This window comes from Hemiscyllium ocellatum, chromosome 3, assembly GCF_020745735.1.
Source record: "Hemiscyllium ocellatum isolate sHemOce1 chromosome 3, sHemOce1.pat.X.cur, whole genome shotgun sequence".
Taxonomy (NCBI): Eukaryota; Metazoa; Chordata; class Chondrichthyes; order Orectolobiformes; family Hemiscylliidae; genus Hemiscyllium; species Hemiscyllium ocellatum.
The window spans coordinates 14,869,580-14,887,660 of NC_083403.1; the positions used below are offsets into that span (position 1 = coordinate 14,869,580).

Sequence of the window (18,081 nt, forward strand, 5' to 3'; positions counted from 1 at the left end):
TGACTCTATGATTCTGATGAGCTCACAGGTGCATTGGCTTTCGATCGTGTGTATGTTTGAGGTGTGCACCAGTTTGGGGGTGCTGTAAGGGAGATAGTGACTACCATCTGACGTTAATCTTAGAGGGACTCTTAATTTTCACAGGGACGGGGGTTAGCGGAGTTTTCAACTTGGCACTTTCAGGTGGGCCTTCTGCACACATGCCAGCTGTGGCAGTGTGTCCTTGTGAATCATCACTCCCTGAGCTATTGATGAGTCATTTATCAGTGAGTCAGGATTCGCCTGTTCAAAATAATCCCTTCGACCTTCAAGGCATGCAGCTCCCTGGGGATCGAGTAGAACATGTTGTGCACTTTCATCCCTTCACCGGTTCCCAAGTTTCAGATTTTCCTTTCATCTGCGGAGCAGATTTGTCGATCTTGGAAAAGCACATCCAATGGCTTCTCATTGAAGAGAGGAACCTTACCCCCGTGGAGGGAACGTGTGTGCCCTATCTTCACCTCACGTGGGCCTAGCTTCCAAGAAAAGGGCCCTCACATCAGCCCAGGGCTACCTGTTGCCTGTCCTGACCCTGCAGCATAACCTTCTCAGATATAAGAGATTGCTTCAGATCCTAATGTATTGTTACATCTTTTTGTTTCGATCCATTGATGAGCGTCCAATTTCCAGTTGCTCCCGGGACAGTGGGTGAAGATGGCCTTGTCTCCTGGCCGTGAAGATGCAATTCAAAAGTCAGGGCCTCTTGACTACTGCAGCCTGCAAGACCAGGCTGCAAGGGTTAGCACAAGAGCCACAAACCACCCCCACCCAGGCCTGGGCTGGGAGGAAGCCAGAAGGAGTTGGAATCTCCTCTTGGTGAGATTCAGGCCTCAGTGAGCAGCCGGCGTGATGCTCCAATCCATGGCAGCAAAGGCTGTGGGCCTTGCAGTTGGAGGTCACTTCAGCAGGTCCTCCAAACCCTGCAGCATTGGCCACTTAGAAAGAAACACCAAGCTCCTGTCCAATACACGGGCAGGAAAGAAGGGAGGATTGCTTTACAGCCTCCCAGACTCTTATTACTGAGTGGCTCACTTTCTCTGGTGTGTGTGCAGGGATTGCAGGAGATCCATGAAATGAAGGATTCTATTTACACTTGGGGCAAGTAATCGGGAATAAGACTGTGCCTCAATATCAAGACCTTTCTTTCTCTAATTGATCATTACTTTTAGCGTCTAACTCCAAACATATCATTGTCCTTAAACTCTCTTCCCCATTATGCAAACATCACTGCAATCAAATCCAGACTTTTTGTTCCGTCTCTTACTCACACCCACACCTTCCCCTGGATATCGAACTCTGGAATATCTGACTCCCTCAAATCCTTTTCATTGTTTAGTTAGAGGAGAGCTTGGTCAGTACCTCAGTTCCACTGACCCCATCCTCGGTCTATCTTTCTGGAAAACCAAAAATGGCGTCTCCCGCCCCCCTACCATTTGATTCATTTCCTCTCTTTTAAGGCACAGTAAAGGCCCTCTGCTTCTGAATTATAATCAAAACAAGCCTTGACGGAGGGTCCCAAGGTTTCAACAAAGCTGACTGGAGGTCGCTCTGTTGCCTCTCAATGCCTCTGGCACACCTAACATGCCAATGGGGTTACCAGATCAAACAGGCAGGTTGTTGTGTCAAAAGCCCCACTTTGGAGAGTGTCCCATGCTATACAAATGTGGAAAGGAAAGGGAAAACAGGTGTTATTCTGGAGATCTGCAGGGGTCGGGGGTGGGGGCAGGGTGGGCAACAAAATGGCCGCCAGGTAAGCAACGTATTTCTGGTTATACATGCTTAAGGTAATGCAATAGAAAATGCCAAGCAGTCCCACATGCTGAACTACTGTTAATGTTGTTGCCTGCAGTAATGAATAAAAGAGGTGTGCATTATGAGTCAGTTATACCACCACTTTGTTAACCTTGGACGGGATTGTGGGAGTGGTTGTAGGGTTGTGGATGAGGAAGATGGGGGGGCCTGGAGTAAGAGGGACGAGAGAACCCTAACCTCACCTCTCCAGTAACGGAAAGCTGAAGATTTTGACGTTCCATCAGATTTTAAGGTGAACTGGTGGCGACACTTGGCACTTGCGTTGGCCAGAGCCAATGGCCAATTATCCAAGATAAGCAGACGTTATGGCTTAATCTATATTATCTCGGCAGGGTCAACAGAAAACCCTCTGGACAATAGGTGCCATGTCATGTTGGAATAGATATGGGGTGAGTGATGTTGGCATACCTATGGCGTTTGTAAGTTCTTAGCGAGTTCTGAGAAGATTTGTAGCTCAGGATGGGGTTCTGGATGTAGGTTTGTTCGCTGAGCTGGAAGGTTCATTTCCAGACGTTTCGTCACCCTACTAAGTGACATCTTCAGTGGGCCTCCAGGCGAAGCACTGTACATGATTCCTGCATTCTATTTAGATGTTTGGGTTTCTTTGGGTTGGTTTGTAAGTTCTACCCAACCAAAGAGTTAAGGTGATTGAGTGGCCAAAGGAAACATTTCAGGGAGTGTTTGGAGACGTGTCTGGGAACCTTAAAGGAAGTGAGGGAGAGGTGTTGTGAATATGCCCAACCAAATCATCAACTACATCACCTGGTCAATATATCCGAGGATGTTCAATATTTTCAAAGTCTTTTCTCTCCTTGTTCAGCAATGATGTTCATGTGTTGCTGGCTTTGTCAGTAATAATTTAGCCAAGGTGCTATGGCAGAGCTAGACACTCTCCCCCTACCCCTCCCCGTCGGCCTGTCAGAGTCATGCACTATTTGCTTCCCTTTATCATTAGCATCAGTTATTAAACAGCCATGGTAAGAGAGAGTTAGGAGGGGAAGGTTAATGAATTTCTCTTTGAAGAACTGGGGTTTATTGGCATATGTAACCTTTCAAGATTGAGAGAGGACAATCGATGAACCTAACCATGCGGATTGTTGACTGTGGTGTAAGGTTCAAACAACAAGTTAATAATTAGCCCATGAGGAATGAGAAATGGGATTCTGGCAGAACTCTTTTCAGCTAATTTACCAGGAAAGTGGGTCATTCTACACGTTACAAAAAGAGAGTGAGGGGCAGTTTGATATAGCCACAATCAAATAATAATTAACATGTTGAAGTCTAATTCCCCAAAAAAATCTTAGGGGCAAACCAAAGTGCTTAGAGAAATAGAGGACTTAGATTTTCAGTGATGACTTATGTTGAGGCCTGGTCAGGAAGGCTGGTCCTGCCCAGGTTAGAGGTGGTGCCTCTGGTAAAGGTCCGTATTGAACTTCACTTCCAGCATTGATCATCAATCAACCACTAACACCTCCAGGAGTTAGAATTGGCAAGATTATCAGGAAGACTCTAATTTTCACTTGCTCCTCATCATTCAGGGTGCAAGTTTAGCTGTGCCCACCAATGCCCACACGAGAGGGACCTTTGTGTCATTACCTGGGCAGTTTTAAGCTGATTAAAATTTCCCTTGCTCTCTAGTAATGGTAACAAAGGGGTCTGTTAGGTTTAGTTCGACTGGGTGAACGCTGAGGTCAAGGGGAACTGAAAAAAAGGGGGTCTTACATTTTGAAGAGAAAGCAGAGTCAGCATTTCGAGAACCAGGTCAAATTCTACTTTTGGTTCAGATCTCCGCGGTTGTTTGTTTTATTTACAAATTTGGAACTGGGCCCCTACGGCAAACCACGGTTTCCATTTAGCCAAAGCCTTGGACACGGAGGGAATGTTCCAAGGTGCTTTGCAGTTTGGTTATCAGAGGCAAACTGAACTGTGATGGTGACACGAGGGAAGAGCAGGTACAGATTTAATGTTCCTATCGGAATCAAGGGTTATGGGGAAAATGAAGGAAAGTGAACGTGAGGAATGTCTGGTCAGCCATGATCCTATTGAATGGTGGAGCAGGAGCGTATTCCTGTTGCTATTACTAAGGAAGTCCATCACTTACAGAGTCAACTCCACAGGCCTTTCTGAGTAACAAGGTGGTCAACCGAGGCAAAGCTGAGGATGTACCAATAACGCACACACACACCTCTTTGTATTCTGTTACTGCTGTTAAGATATTGTTTCCTGGCATCATGCCAGTTCAGGGGGCAGAAAGGGGGCAGTGTTGAGCCACGTTAAACATCACCCAGGCCAAGGATCGGACACGGTATTATGTAATAGTTGCTATCCACCACAGAATATCAGGCAAATAAAGTAGAACAATAATGTTAATATATTCAAGACAGCCAGCATGCAGATAATACATTTCAGAGCAAAACAAGGCCAGAGATACTTAGCATATGGGCTTCCGATCTCAATGAGGAAGAACGGATATTTGTTTGGCAAACTCTTCCGACATCAAGGAGATCCGACCTCTTGCCCATATGATAAGTTGCTTATTACATACCCATGTCTAGAGAAGAGAGGAGGCAAAGGATGGAGGAGGCAGCCAAGAAAGGACAGGAGGAAGCTTAAGCCACTGCCACATCTTTTCTGGGAGTTTTCTTTAAGCACTGTATCTAGGGAAGGTCCCTGGCTTGGAGCTGAAAGAGTGAAGAGAAACCAGGTATGGGGAGGATCTAGATGCAATGAGGTCCCAACAGTCTCACTGGGTTGCCATAAAATCAGGCCTTAGGAATACAATTTTTCTTCAGAAGTCCATTTGATTCACTGCGTCGCGTTTTGAGTTTTAAAAATAGAATTTGGTCAGCGACGAGGTGAAGTTTCTTAAGCAATTGTCTTACCTCCCTCTCCTGGTTCCTGTCCCCCTGACCAGTGGTGACCCCTGGCCTCTCCAGTGAGTGGCTCTCTTCCTCGAGTTGTGACCCCTCTCTTCTCTGACCTCTCCATGAGGCTTGTCACCCTTTACCTTTCCAGCCCTGATATTCAGGAGCAGGAGACATCCAGAGCCTTATTTATCAGTTCATGAATCCCAGTGGACCATGGGTATGTAATAAGGTGATTGCCCTGCCCACAACAGAACCGACGCCATAAAAAGAGAGCACACAGCACTGACACTGTCAAAAAGTAATAAAGTAAAAAGCATGAAGCAAGCTTTGATTCTGACGAACCTGCAACTGTGTTCATTTAACTCAAGCCTCTTTGACTTGCAACGTAAATGTGTGAATTTACACGAACATTTACAGCTCTGTGGATCCTGAATAAACAAGTGCTTTCTCTTCTCTGAGCAAGGCTCACAGTGACTGCAAAAAGGTAACAGAAAAGATCGCTAAATCTGCAGCACGTCGGCAAAGTAACATTTAGACATGCAAATCCCACAATCAAGGTGCTCGTTTATCAGCTCAGCCGGGGTACGGGGAGGAGGAGATAGATGGAGAGAATGTTTAAGGCTGGCATCTTTTCTCGTTGGAAATGCACTACTTCTAACAACTACAGGCTGCACCAGGGAGATACATTTAAAGAGGAGGTGCTCATTAAAGCCAAATCACTGCCCCCTCCAACTCGTTTTGTCACACGCTGTCTTGCAAATCTTCTCTTTAGCTCTCACATTTTGGGCCCTCTCTCTTTCTCCATCTGTCTCACTCGGCCTTCGTCTGATTGGGCGTGTGGGACAATCCCCAAATTCTCATCACACATTTGATCTACAAACTCACTCTCACCATAGACACACACACACAAATGATAATCACTGTTCAATTGGATTTTATGTTCCTGCGCTGGGGAGAGAAAACAGTTTGGCTCAGTGGTTAACACTGCCGCCTCACAGCGCGAGGGACCTGGGTTCAATTTGGGTAACTGACTGTGTGGAATTTGTACATTCTCCCCGTGTCTGTGTGGGTTTGCTCCAGTTTCCTCCCACAATCCAAAGATGTGCAGGTTAGGTTGACTGGCTAAATTACCTGTAGTGTGCAGTCTCGGTGGATTAGCCATAGGAAATGTTGGGTATGGGGTGGGTCTGTGTGGGAGGCTCTTTGGAGGGTTGGTATGGACTCGATAGGCTGAATGGCTTGTTTCCATACTCGAGGGTTTCTAATGGCATCTATGAACTTCAGAGGGATTCAAATTCATTTGCTTTGCTGGTGCTAATACCCCAAGACCGTTGTAAGAGCTTTAACCATTTCATGCCTGAAAAGTTCCTACGATTAAGCAGGGAACAGAATAACTTCTGAGTCACTGAATAATCTTACAAGTCAGAAAAGCCACACAGTTTCCAGTGTCTCCTGGTAATCTGCTGTATTTACTGCATTAATATGGTTAGAGGAGCCAATCAAGAGAAATAACCATTGACTTTGATGAATGACAGAGCAGGTATGTGTAAGGGGGATGACTGGGTGTTCTGGAGTTCCGTCTGGTTCCTAATTGGGAGTAAGTGAGGACTGCAGATGCTGGAGATCAGAGCTGAAAATGTGTTGCTGGAAAAGCGCAGCAGGTCAGGCAACATCCAAGGAGCAGGAGAGTCGACGTTTTGGGCATGAGCCCTTCTTCAGCCCTTCTAATTTCCTGAAGAAGGGCTCATGCCCGAAACGTCGACTCTCCTGCTCCTTGGATGCTGCCTGACCTGCTGCGCTTTTCCAGCAACACATTTTCAGCTCCTGTTTGGGAGTGTTTTGCAGCAGGTTTACTAGAGCTGAAAGAGTTCATTCAGATGGAGAGAAGGTGGTGTTATCCCTCTGAGGTCCGAGAGTGTTAATGGGAGACCTAACACAGGGTATTCAAAATGCTGAGGGCTTTGTTCGAACAAATGGGCAGAAACTTTAGGAAACTGGACAGTAAACAGAAGCTAAGAGCTTAAAATAATTGACCAAAAAGGAAACGAGGAAAGCAGGATATATTTTTTTCAGAGCAGCTTGTTCCACCTGCAATACACCACTTGAAAAGCTGATCCCAAATTAGCTTTCGAAGCACAATTGGGCATGAAGCGGACTAATTCACAGAGTTATGGGACAAAGCTTTGGGCACTGGGAGGATAGGTTAGTCAAAGCACCAGCTAAATCCCAACTGATTGGTGAATATTGTTTAGGGAAGGTCTGGCCTATGTGTGACTCCAACCCCACGTCTCTCAGCTGTGCTCGAAGCCAAGCAAACCATAAGTGATTTGTTTTCCCATGTCACAAAGAAAGGGCAATAAATGTCAGACTTTCTAACCCTGAAAATAGTTCCTTCCCTTTAACAGCATCACTTCTTGATGCAATATCAGAAATATTCCAATTATGATTTTCACCAGGCCAGCACCTTCATAAAAATCCAAGGGATGATGGTGAGTTGAGAGACACATGGAATGAGTAAGGAAGTGTGTGTGTGTGTGTGTGCTGGGGGGTGGGGGGGGGAGCACTGAGAAGCTAGGTGAGGGGGGGGGTGAGGTAGGGGAAAGAGGATCGCTCATCTGCCAGCTACCCCCTTTCAGGTCAGCTGCCTGGCCCCCATTGGCTGGCCATGGGCAAACAAGCCGCTAATGGAGGAAAGTATGGCATGGCAGCGATCGCTTTCATTATGGTGAAAGGCCAGAGAAAGGTGACGCGGCAACAAAGTCATGAGTCTTTGTAAGACGCAAAAGGTCCTCCAATTTAAAGAGGTCCCTCCATGCACCACCATTCGGCCCATCTATGGAAACTGTGCCCTTGAGCTGATCATGCAGGAGTGCTACCAGAAAGCTTTAACATCATTTTGGATTGGCCCAGTGAGTTTGAACGTGATCATCTGTGATCAAAAGTGATTTACAGTCATCGTTTCATATCCCATTCAGTCAAAGTATGATCAACTGACCTCATTAATTATCAGACGAAACCATACAAAGCTCAAACAACATCATTTAAGATCACAAAGCATAATTTAATTGCTTTCAGAGCACTAAACATCTGTTGAACAACTAACATCAAATGAACTCATGCAAAACTCAAACATAGTGTGCACTGATATCATTGCCTCCAGGATATAAATGTACATAGTGGGTTAAAGTAACTGTTTCGTAAGCAGGGAATCTGGAGATCAAAATGCAGCAGTGTCTTTAAGAGCTCTTGTGATATAGTGTCCCTACCTCTGAGCCCAAGTCTGACACGACCCAGAGGCATGTCAGTACATCTCTAAATGGGTTGATTAGGAATATATCTGTAAATATACACATGAAATAGCAGTGCACATAAGACATCAGTCCCTTGAGCCCATTCGGCCCAGTTGATAAGGTCATAGCTAACTTGACGGTACTTTGTGACTGCTCCCCCACCCCAGCTATGATCTTTGATTTGCCTGCAGATCAAGAATCTGTCCAGCTCAGCCTCAGATGTGTTCAATGACCTGATCGCCATTGTTCTCTGGGGAAGGGCATCCAGTAAACTAAGCCATCCAGCTCCCCAAAGGGGTCTTGGGTTATTGTGGTAATGTACACTTTCTTTCACAAGTATGTTGGAGCCTGGAGCTCTGGGTTAGAGACAGTAGAGGCTCCAGTTGCTTTCCGTCATGTGACTGGCTAAGAATCTCCCACTCTCACCATCTGCCAATGATGTAACTTGGGAAGGATTTCAAAGTTGACACTCAATCTGTTTGGCCACATAATGAGCATATGTTCCACCTCGAGTCCTGCAGTGGGATTTGAACTCAGACCCACTGATCCGATCCACAGCACCATAAGGCATTGAACCAACCTTTCAGCTGGTTCCTCTCTATGTTGCTGGCACCCGTATGGATCATGATAATTGGATCCTTCCACTCTCACTGCAAGCTCCAATCCAGTTTCAGGGCAGATTTCCTAAAACCTGCTGCATTGGAATACGCAGAGCCGCCTGGACTCTTGGCTTATCAAGTGGGTGGCATGGTTGCACAGTGGTTAGCACTGCTGCCTCACAGCGCCAGAGACCCGGGTTTTCCCGCCTCTGGCGACTCTCTGTGTGGAGTTTGCACATTCTCCTCCGGGTGCTCCGGTTTCCTCCCGCAATCCAAAAATGTGCAGGTTAGGTGAATTGTCCATGCTAAATTGCCCGTAGTGTTAGGTAAATGTAGGGGAATGGGTCTGGGTGGGTTGCGCTTCTGCGGGTTGGTATGAACTTGTTGGGCTGAAGGGCCTGTTTCCATTCTGTAAGTAATCTAATCTAATCTAAACTATCCCTGACTCCCACTATATTCCTATTAACTTGCCTCAGTGGAACGGATTCCCATATCTTGATCCATTTGCTCATCCACCCTACCTGCTCATCCATACAAGAAACCACAAGGGCTGACACCTCTCCATCTCTAAATTCTGACCAAATTAGATGCCCCTCTCCCTAATGGGCCTTCAGCGTCTAAGTGTGCAGTTGGCTGTCTCTCCTATCCGCTCCTTGGTGCCCCAGTGTCTGCAGTGAGCTGCCTCCAGCAGCGTTCAGCTCTGAGGCCAACTCCATGTGCCACAGACACAGACTGGTTTGTCTCAGATTACCATGGGAGAGGGGGGAGGTCATGCTCCAGACAGTGCTTTATTGAAGGTGGAACACCTTGCCTGCAATGCCATTGCTTAATTGAACTCAATCATTTATTTTCTGAGTCGGTGGGGATCTGGGAGGATTGCCTGGACATGTGGGAGAGCAGATTAGCAGTATTCAGTCCCCGGAACATTAGCCAGGCTTTCTGGTTCAGCCAGCTCAATGACATTACCATCTCATCTTTGCAAACCCACCCCCCACACTGTAGCCATGTCTATGTTACACACATAGATAGTGAGTCAGGTGAAAACGCAACTCCCTTTCCCTTACACTTGTGAAACCCTCGCCTGCTCCAGTGACGAAACCTTTGGTTTGTCTCATTCCAAAACCAATGTGACTCCCTGTGGGTCTCCTAATGATTGTAGGCAAAAGTGAGTATTGCAGATGCTGGAGATCAGAGTCAAGATTAGAGTGGTGCTGGAAAAGCACAGCAGGTCAGGCAGCATCCAAGGAGCAGGAAAATCGATGTTTCGGGCAGGAGTCCTTCATCAGAAATGCTCATAAATGTATAAAAACTGCTCGTTCCCGATGAAGGGCTCCAAACTGAAATGTCAATTTTCCTGCTCCTCGGATGCTGCCTGACCTGCTGTGCTTTTCTTGACTCCTAATGGTTTTCCCCATTCCTGGATATACTGTCCCACACCCCTCAGTTGTTAGAATCCTGCAGCCTCAATTAATCTAACAGATATGTCAGCATCAGCTTTATTGGCATCTTGCAGGGAAGGGTGAGTGTTATTATTTATTTCACAACTATGGAGGGAATGGTGGATAGTAATACGACCTCAGTCTTTAAGAATAGGGCATAAAGGTAGTAAGTGTTGGAGACAGCCTGGCAGTATTGGTGGAGGGGGTGTCACAGCTAGCCTGTCGAGTCTGATACAACCCTACTTCTGGCACCTCTGACCAGACAAACTCACCCTCACAGCTTTCCGCCCACCTAACACTGGAAGGGTCTGCTACCCTAGCCATAGGGTCCTCTGTGCTTGCTATTGTATCAGCTGCCTAGGGTCTGATGATTCGAGCAAAGATCAAAAAGTGTGGCACCGGAAAAGCACAACAGATTAGGCCATGTCCGAGGAGCAGGAGAACATAGAACATTACAGCGCAGTACAGGCCCTTCGGCCCTCAATGTTGCACTGACCTGTCATACCAATCTGAAGTCCATCCCACCTACACTATTCCATGTATGTCCATATGCTGGTCCAATGACGACTTAAATGTGGCATGGTGGCACAGTGGTTAGCACTGCTGCCTCACAACGCCAGAGACCTGGGTTCAATTACCGCCTCAGGCGACTGTCTATGTGGAGTTTGCACGTTCTCCCCATGTCTGCGTGGGTTTCCTCCGGGTGCTCCGGTTTCCTCCCACAGTCCAAAGATGTGCGGGTCAGGTGAATTGGCCATGCTAAATTGCCTATAGTGTTAGGTAAGGGGTAAATGTAGAGGTATGGGTGGGTTGCGCTTCGGTGGGTCGGTGTGGACTTGTTGGGCCGAAGGGCCTGTTTCCACACTGTAAGTAATCTAATCTAAAGTTGGAGAATCTAATACCGATGCAGGCAAAGCATTCCATACCCTTACTACTCTCTGAGTAAAGAAACTACCTCTGACATCTGTCCTATATCTATCACCCCTCAATTTAAAGCTATGCCTCCTTGTGCTCGCCATCACCATACTTGGAAAAAGGCTCTCTCTGAACAAAACTGAGAAAGTCAACGCAGGACTGAGGGTGTTATACACAGTGCACAAAATGAGGTAAATGAGCTTGCAGTCCAGATTGAAGTTGCCAGGTAAGATGTTGCGGGTATCACAGAGATGTGGCTGCAAGGGGATCTGGGCTGGGAACCAAGGATGACGTGTCCTATCGGAAAACTAAATTAAATTAAGTCAATGACAGAAGGCATAGAATCTGTGCGGATAGTGCTGAGGAACTGAAAAGGGAAAATGGCCCAGTTGGGAGCTATTTACAGGCTACCTAACACTAATCAGGAGGTGGGGAAGAAAATAAATCGGGAAATAGAAAAGGCATGTTCGAAAGGCACTATTACAATAATCATGGAGGACTTCATTATGCAGGTGGACTTGGAAAATCAGGTAGATGGCAATCCCAAGAAAAACAGTTTGCGAAATGTCTATGACATGGCTTTTTGGAATGACCTGAGGTAGAGCTCTGGATTTCGTGATGTGTGGTGAGGGAGACTTGATTAGGGAGCTTAAGGTGACCCTCGGGGGCAGTGACCATAATATGATAGAATTCGCCCTACAGTTTGAGAGGGAGAAGCTGAATCAGATGCAACGGTATTATGACTCGAAGAAGCATAGAATGCGGCGAAGATTAGTGGGAAGCCAGAGGATTAGGAAACCTTTAGATACCAGTGGAAGATAACTGTAAAAGCCATGAGTGGAAAAGATGAAATATGGGTAAGCTAGTAAAATAAAGAAGATTGCTAGAATTTTTGTAGACATGTAAAAGGTGAGAGAGAGGCAAGAGTGGATATTGGACCGCTGGAAAATATGGCTGGAGGACAAGTAATGGGGAGCAAGGAAATGGCAGAAGAACTGAATAGGTACTTTGCATCAGTGGAAGATACCAGGAGTATATCAGAACTTCAAGACAATCGGTGGGTGGGAGGGGGGTGGAAAGAGGTAAGTGTAAGGCTCTGGTCAAACCACATGGGAATATTGTGAGCAGTTTTGGGCCCTGTATCAAAGGAAGGATATGCTGGCTTTGGAGGGGGTCCAGAGGAGGTTTAGAAGAATAATCCCAGGGATGAAAAGCTTGTTATACGAGGAGCCAATTGAGGTCTTTGGGTTTGTAGTCAGAGTTTAGAACTGTTAAAATCAGAAAAAACTTTGACTTCCTGAAGGAACTGAGGGCAATCAATTTTAAAGATGGCAACTGAATGCTTTTGATGGCAAATGATGTGCGTTTCTGCTGAATGGAAGACATTCCAAATTGCAGCTCGATGTCAAATTGCATAAGTGTGGGCGGCACGGTGGCACAGTGGTTAGCACTGCTGCCTCACAGCGCCTGAGGCCTGGGTTCAATTCCTGCCTCAGGTGACTCGCTGTGTGGAGTTTACACATTCTCCCCGGGTGCTCCGGTTTCCTCCCACAGTCCAAAAATGTGCAGGTTAGGTGAATTGGCCAGTCTAAATTACCCATAGTGTTAGGTGAAAGGGTAAATGTAAGGGAGTGTGGGTCCGGGTGGGTTGTGAGTCGGTGTGGACTTGTTGGGCTGAAGGGCCTGTTTCCACACTGTAAGTAATCTAAAAAAATGTTCATAGATAGACTAGCATCTGTGGAGGCATGTTCCATGCTCATTTCTCCCAATTACTAAAAACTAGTGCAAACAGGATGTAATATCTTAGATATAATATCTAACATTTTGAAGTGATGTTTCTGTTTTGACCCACATATCTTGGGCATTGAAGACAGGGGGCTAGAGCATAGATTCACAAGAAAGATACCAGGATCGTTCCGGGCCAGCACTTACAGCCCATCCCTAATTGTCCACAAGGCAGACAAGAGGCAACCACGTTGCTGTGGGTCTGGAGTCACACACAGGCCAGACCAGGTAGATTTCCTTCCCTAAAAAGGACCAGTGAATCTGATGGGCGTTTTTTTTGAACCATTGCAATGGTTTCTTGGTCATCATGACTCTGGACATGTTTATCGAAGTCACATTCCACCAACTCCCATGGCATATTTTGACCCCAGGGCTCCAGAACATTACCTGGGTGCCTGGATTAATAGCCTAGCCACCACCTCCCAGGTTGAGGGGGTTTGATAGTTATGTGGACGGATTACAGACATGCCTAATATTTCCCCAAGTTGAAAGGTTGAGGAGGCGATCTATTTTAAGTTTCTAAGAACGAAACTGATACCATAGACCAAAATGAGGCACCTCCTCCATTACAGAATCCAGAATGAAGGATATACTCGCTAAAATTTGAGCCAGATCATTTTAGAATAAAATCAGAAAATACTGACTGACAGAGATTGAACTTGCTCGATTGGTTTTGGGTGAGGCTACAAGTTAACTTGGGACGAAGGGGATACATGCAATTTTGGAACAGTTCAGCCAATGTCAAGTTGAAGGGTGGAATGTGATGAAGGTGCTGATCGACCTGTTCATCTGTGGTGTGAAGCACTTTTCAGAATAGCCAGCAACCGACCAGAACAAAATAAACCGATCCATTATTCAAGATAAGAAATCACATCATTTAATCAACACGGCAGAATTATCAACTTCAGATGAAGCAAAACAAGTAGGAGCAGTGTTGCCCAGTTGAGCCCATCGAGTAGTTATTTTAGAAGGTCTGTTTTGAGGAGAAATAGAGAACTCTGGCCATAAGTTTGGAATATTCTCCTTTTCGAATGGTTCACATGAGAGGAGAGCAGTTTAGGTGGCTGCACCCTTACTCTGCTATTGCGAACAGATGTATCCCAGTGAAAACAAATAGTAGATGCCAGAAACTAACAGAAGAAGGATCTACCAATAAATAAATAATTAGATAAATAAATAAATAAGCAAACTAGTGTTGGCACCAAATCTGGAGGACTACCTGTAAAGGGAAGCCAGTTTTGCAAAGAAGCAAAATGACTCCAAAATGGTATTATAATGAAGTACAATAAATAGTGAACAAAAACTATCCCTTCCAGAAAAAAAAGCCTGATTCAAACTGTCGAAATATTATTAATCCTAAACGTTTCACTGCCTTAATGCTAAACGTATCCTTGTGATAGCATTTTGGGCATTTCTGATTGGTATTGCAATGGGAATCAGAATTTCCAACGTTCAGCTTGACTAGTCAGACGTGAAGTCAAAAAATGAAGACGGGATGAACTAGTAAGCGATCAGTGTTAGTAGTGGCATGAAGATATAGCAGGGTGCATCATCATAGCGTGATTAGTAATGATTAGTCACACAAACCATCCATGATTTCCATCACATTCAAAGGTTGACCGTCCAACTCCTGTACAGATCAAAATTGATAAGAGTTTCTGGAGAATGCAATTGATTTTTCATGCCAAATTTTTTTCAGCTTCGCTCTCCCAGTCACCATTTCTGATCAGTCCCCAACAGCCCCCATTGGTATTACCCCACCCCCGTTTTTAAAAAAAATTAATCGTCAACTCAGAGATAATTATTCAGGCCAGGCATGAAATGTTGAGTGGGAAAGTGAAGACTGACATACGGCCTGCTTTGTCTCGCTCTGATTTTCTTTCTCCTTCGTTTCTGACCCTTTCTTTTCCCTCTCTTCGGCTCGCTGTAAAAAGAGCATAGTTCTACAGTTTAGCAAAAGGTCCGGGGTGGGGGGAATGGAGGAATGGTGTGTGGTCTGGGGAGAAGCAACTGGAAAGGTGGGCCCAACCAGTATGAATTCAGGTAGCCTCCCTCTGACCCATTGCCAGAGGGACTGAGGCGGAATAAGTGACAGCACATTACCCTTCTGGGTGTAGTTCATCTCCCTGACCTGAGAAGAGGTTGCCCTCAACATCTTCATTTAGTTCAGTAATTAAGCAAATAATAATTAACAGCCACAAGGGGGACTGAAGGAGGAATCGTTGAGGTGGTGGCATTATGGCAATGTCAATGGACAAGCAATCCAAATCAAGGAAACAATCATTGATGGATGCGAAAACCTATCTGGTTCGCTAGTGTCCACAAGGAAGGAAATCCTCCATCCTCTCCCTGCCTGGCCTACATGTGACTTCAGAACAACAGATTTGTGGTTGATTCTTATCTGCCCTCTGCCATGGCCTAGCAGTTCATGGATACTTAGGATCAGGCAATGACCAATGGCTCTGTCAGCAACGCCAACATCCCATGAAACAAGAAAGGGAAAGCTAGTGGATTCACATCCGAAAGGAAAGATAAATGAGGCCCAAGAAAGTACTCCTAGGCTCCTGCTGCTTTTGGAGCAATATCAATCTGAGAAGCTTTTGTTTTCCACATGATTATTTCATTAAGGAAAAAGACTGAGCTGATTGGTTAGGAAAAGAGCAATTGCCTGGAGATGGAAGTATCCAACAATAGCTAAGGTCAACTTGAGATGCACTACATTCAAAAAACGAAGGCTGGGTTGCCAGTAGGATCTTCTGCCACTGCTCTCCTTTTGCTGGACTCTCTCAACTTTGGTTCCTTTACAGTGCAGTACCGAGCTACACTGTCAGAGGGCGCTGCACCCTACATGAGACTGAGGCTCTGTGCTCCCAGGGGGGAAGATGAGGATCTCAGGGAAGTGTTTCTGACTGAGACCATGAGAGCTCTTCCCCAGTTTCCCTAATTGAAATCTATTCTGCAACAAACACCTGAAAGAGATGATGTGATTTAACCATATGGTTGTTTGTGAACTGCCTATATCTGCCATGGTGAGAATTGTGGTGTGCTGCCTTGGATTACTCACCCCATAATATTCCAAGACCCAAATGCAAAATAACTAATCTGGTGCTAAACATAACTAAGTGTTAGCTATACTGTTAAATACACAATGGAGAACATACTGTCTCACGTTAATAGAGGGTTGCTATTACTTATTCTCCCAGCAAGCAAATTTAGCCAAATGATGTTGATAAGTAATGCATTGAGAGCCACTAGCCCTTTCTTATGGAAGATATCAGTGATGTCTATTGCGTTCATTTCTAAATGATCTGCTCAATCATTGAATCCCTGGCAAGGGGAGTGAGAGAGCATGGTCTCACACAAGCAACAACACCAAGCAACAACACTACTTGATTCCAAAAACATTGTCAGCCAAACAATACGAGGCTTGCCAATTTGCATGACAGGATGGACTTACAGATTTGGGAGTCTGGTGGATTGTACACTGTTTGACACTGATAACATTCGATGGAAAGCATTATCCTGCCTAAGGCCAATATACCATTCCCAAAGTCAGCTGATGTTATATTCACAGACATCTTTGACCTCATTGTTTAGATAAATGTCAATAAACAGTAAACAAATTCCAAGATTCTCCAAGTATGAGACAAGTCATATGCCCATCAAATAGAGTGCCAATGATTCTTTGGTTAGCTTTATCTGTCAGACTAAGGTCTCTACCAATGACAATTCTTACCTTTTTGCTGCATCGCGTCTACCTTTCTTTGATCTGTTGGAAAAACACAACATTACAAATATTAAATGTGTAATATTCATTTCAACTGGTTATTACAGTAGGTTGTTACATGCTGTCCTTCCCCCTTTGGGACTGGGTGTTACAGTGGGTCACACACTGTCCTTTCCCCCCTCGGACTGGGTGTTACAGTGGGTCACACACTGTTCTTTCCCCTCTGTGACCTGGGTGTTACAGTGGGTCACATACTGTCCTTTCCCCCCTGGCACTGCGTGTTACAGTGGGTCACACACTGTCCTTTCCTCCCTGGGACTGGGTGTTACAGTGGGTCACACACTGTCCTTTCCCCCCTGGGACTGGGTGTTACAGTGGGTCACACACTGTCCTTTCCCCCCTGGGACTGGGTGTTACAGTGGGTCACACACTGTCCTTTCCCCCCTGGGACTGGGTGTTACAGTGGGTCACACACTGTCCTTTCCCCTCCGGGACTGGGTATTACAGTGGGTCACACACTGTCCTTTCCCCCCTGGGACTGGGTATTACAGTGGGTCACACACTGTCCTTTCCCCCCTGGGACTGGGTATTACACTGGGTCACACACTGTCCTTTCCCCCCTGGCACTGGGTGTTACAGTGGGTCACACACTGACCTTTCCCCCCGGGACCTGGTGATACAGTGGGTTACACGTGATACTGATGAGGAAACACTACTGATTAGATAACACTCTGCTCGCTGCTTTAACTCACGCTGTCTCTAAAGCAGTGAAACACATGCAGGAAGAGGTGGCTTTCAGGTATTGGTGTTTGAGAAGCAAATATACTTTACCGCTGCCCTGCTCTATGCTCTGGAGTAATGTGCTGAATGGCCTGATTGATCTAGATAGCTTGAGGTAACATACAATTGGCCCACTTGTGTACAGCAGGGCAGGGAGTCATGCTTAATGTTTTAACTAAAGGATGGGCTTCCCAAGTAAAACAAACTGAGACAAAGCATGAAAAGACTTTCTCACCTGCAAACACATTTAGTGTGTTCCTCAAACTTCATTTGACTTAAATGGTTCCCCTGGTGAGGTTTGATTTTCATTACCTAGGCGTGAAGAAAAGGGAATTACACATGCGTTAAGGAATTAATATTAAATCCTTAATAATTCCACATTAATAAGGTTGAAATAAACACAGCACTGCTTCCTCCCAGTCTCTCTCTCTTTCCCCCCCTCCCACACACACATTCAATAAATATGACTGTGCCACAAGCCTCAAGAACAAAGTTTGAGTTTGACTTATTGTTGTCAAATGTGCCGAAATACAGTGAAAAGTGTTGTATTGCATGCTTTACAGGAAGATGGTACAAAGTGCATCAGGGTTGTAGAACAGAATGCAGAATATAAGGGTTTTAGACAATTTGTGACTCCGTGTTACAAGAGGTTGTTTCCCTCCTGTTGGAATGCAGTGCTGATTGCTGTAGAGACCAGTATCGCCAGGACCTAGCTCCAATGTAACACCAGGGAGAAGGGTCACCAGTTCGACAGAAATTTGGCAGCACTCCCTTCGGAACACTGTAAATTGCTCAAGGTGGCCAGGATTAAAGAGACAAGTCGATAAC

At 45.6% G+C, this 18,081-nt stretch overlaps 1 protein-coding gene across 3 annotated transcripts in view; it reads right to left on the reverse strand.

The window, feature by feature from the left end:
* Positions 1–18,081, reverse strand: part of vegfab (vascular endothelial growth factor Ab) — a 56,932-nt gene that overhangs the window by 7,510 nt on the left and 31,341 nt on the right. For 2 of the 3 annotated variants that reach the window (XM_060848642.1, XM_060848633.1), the window contains exons 5-7: positions 17,489–17,565; positions 16,483–16,515; positions 5,061–5,192 (exon numbers count right to left, since the gene is read on the reverse strand). In XM_060848642.1, the coding sequence (XP_060704625.1) occupies positions 5,061–5,192; positions 16,483–16,515; positions 17,489–17,565 (242 nt within the window). The remainder of the gene's footprint in view (positions 1–5,060; positions 5,193–16,482; positions 16,516–17,488; positions 17,566–18,081) is intronic. The other variant, XM_060848650.1, reaches the window with a different exon arrangement.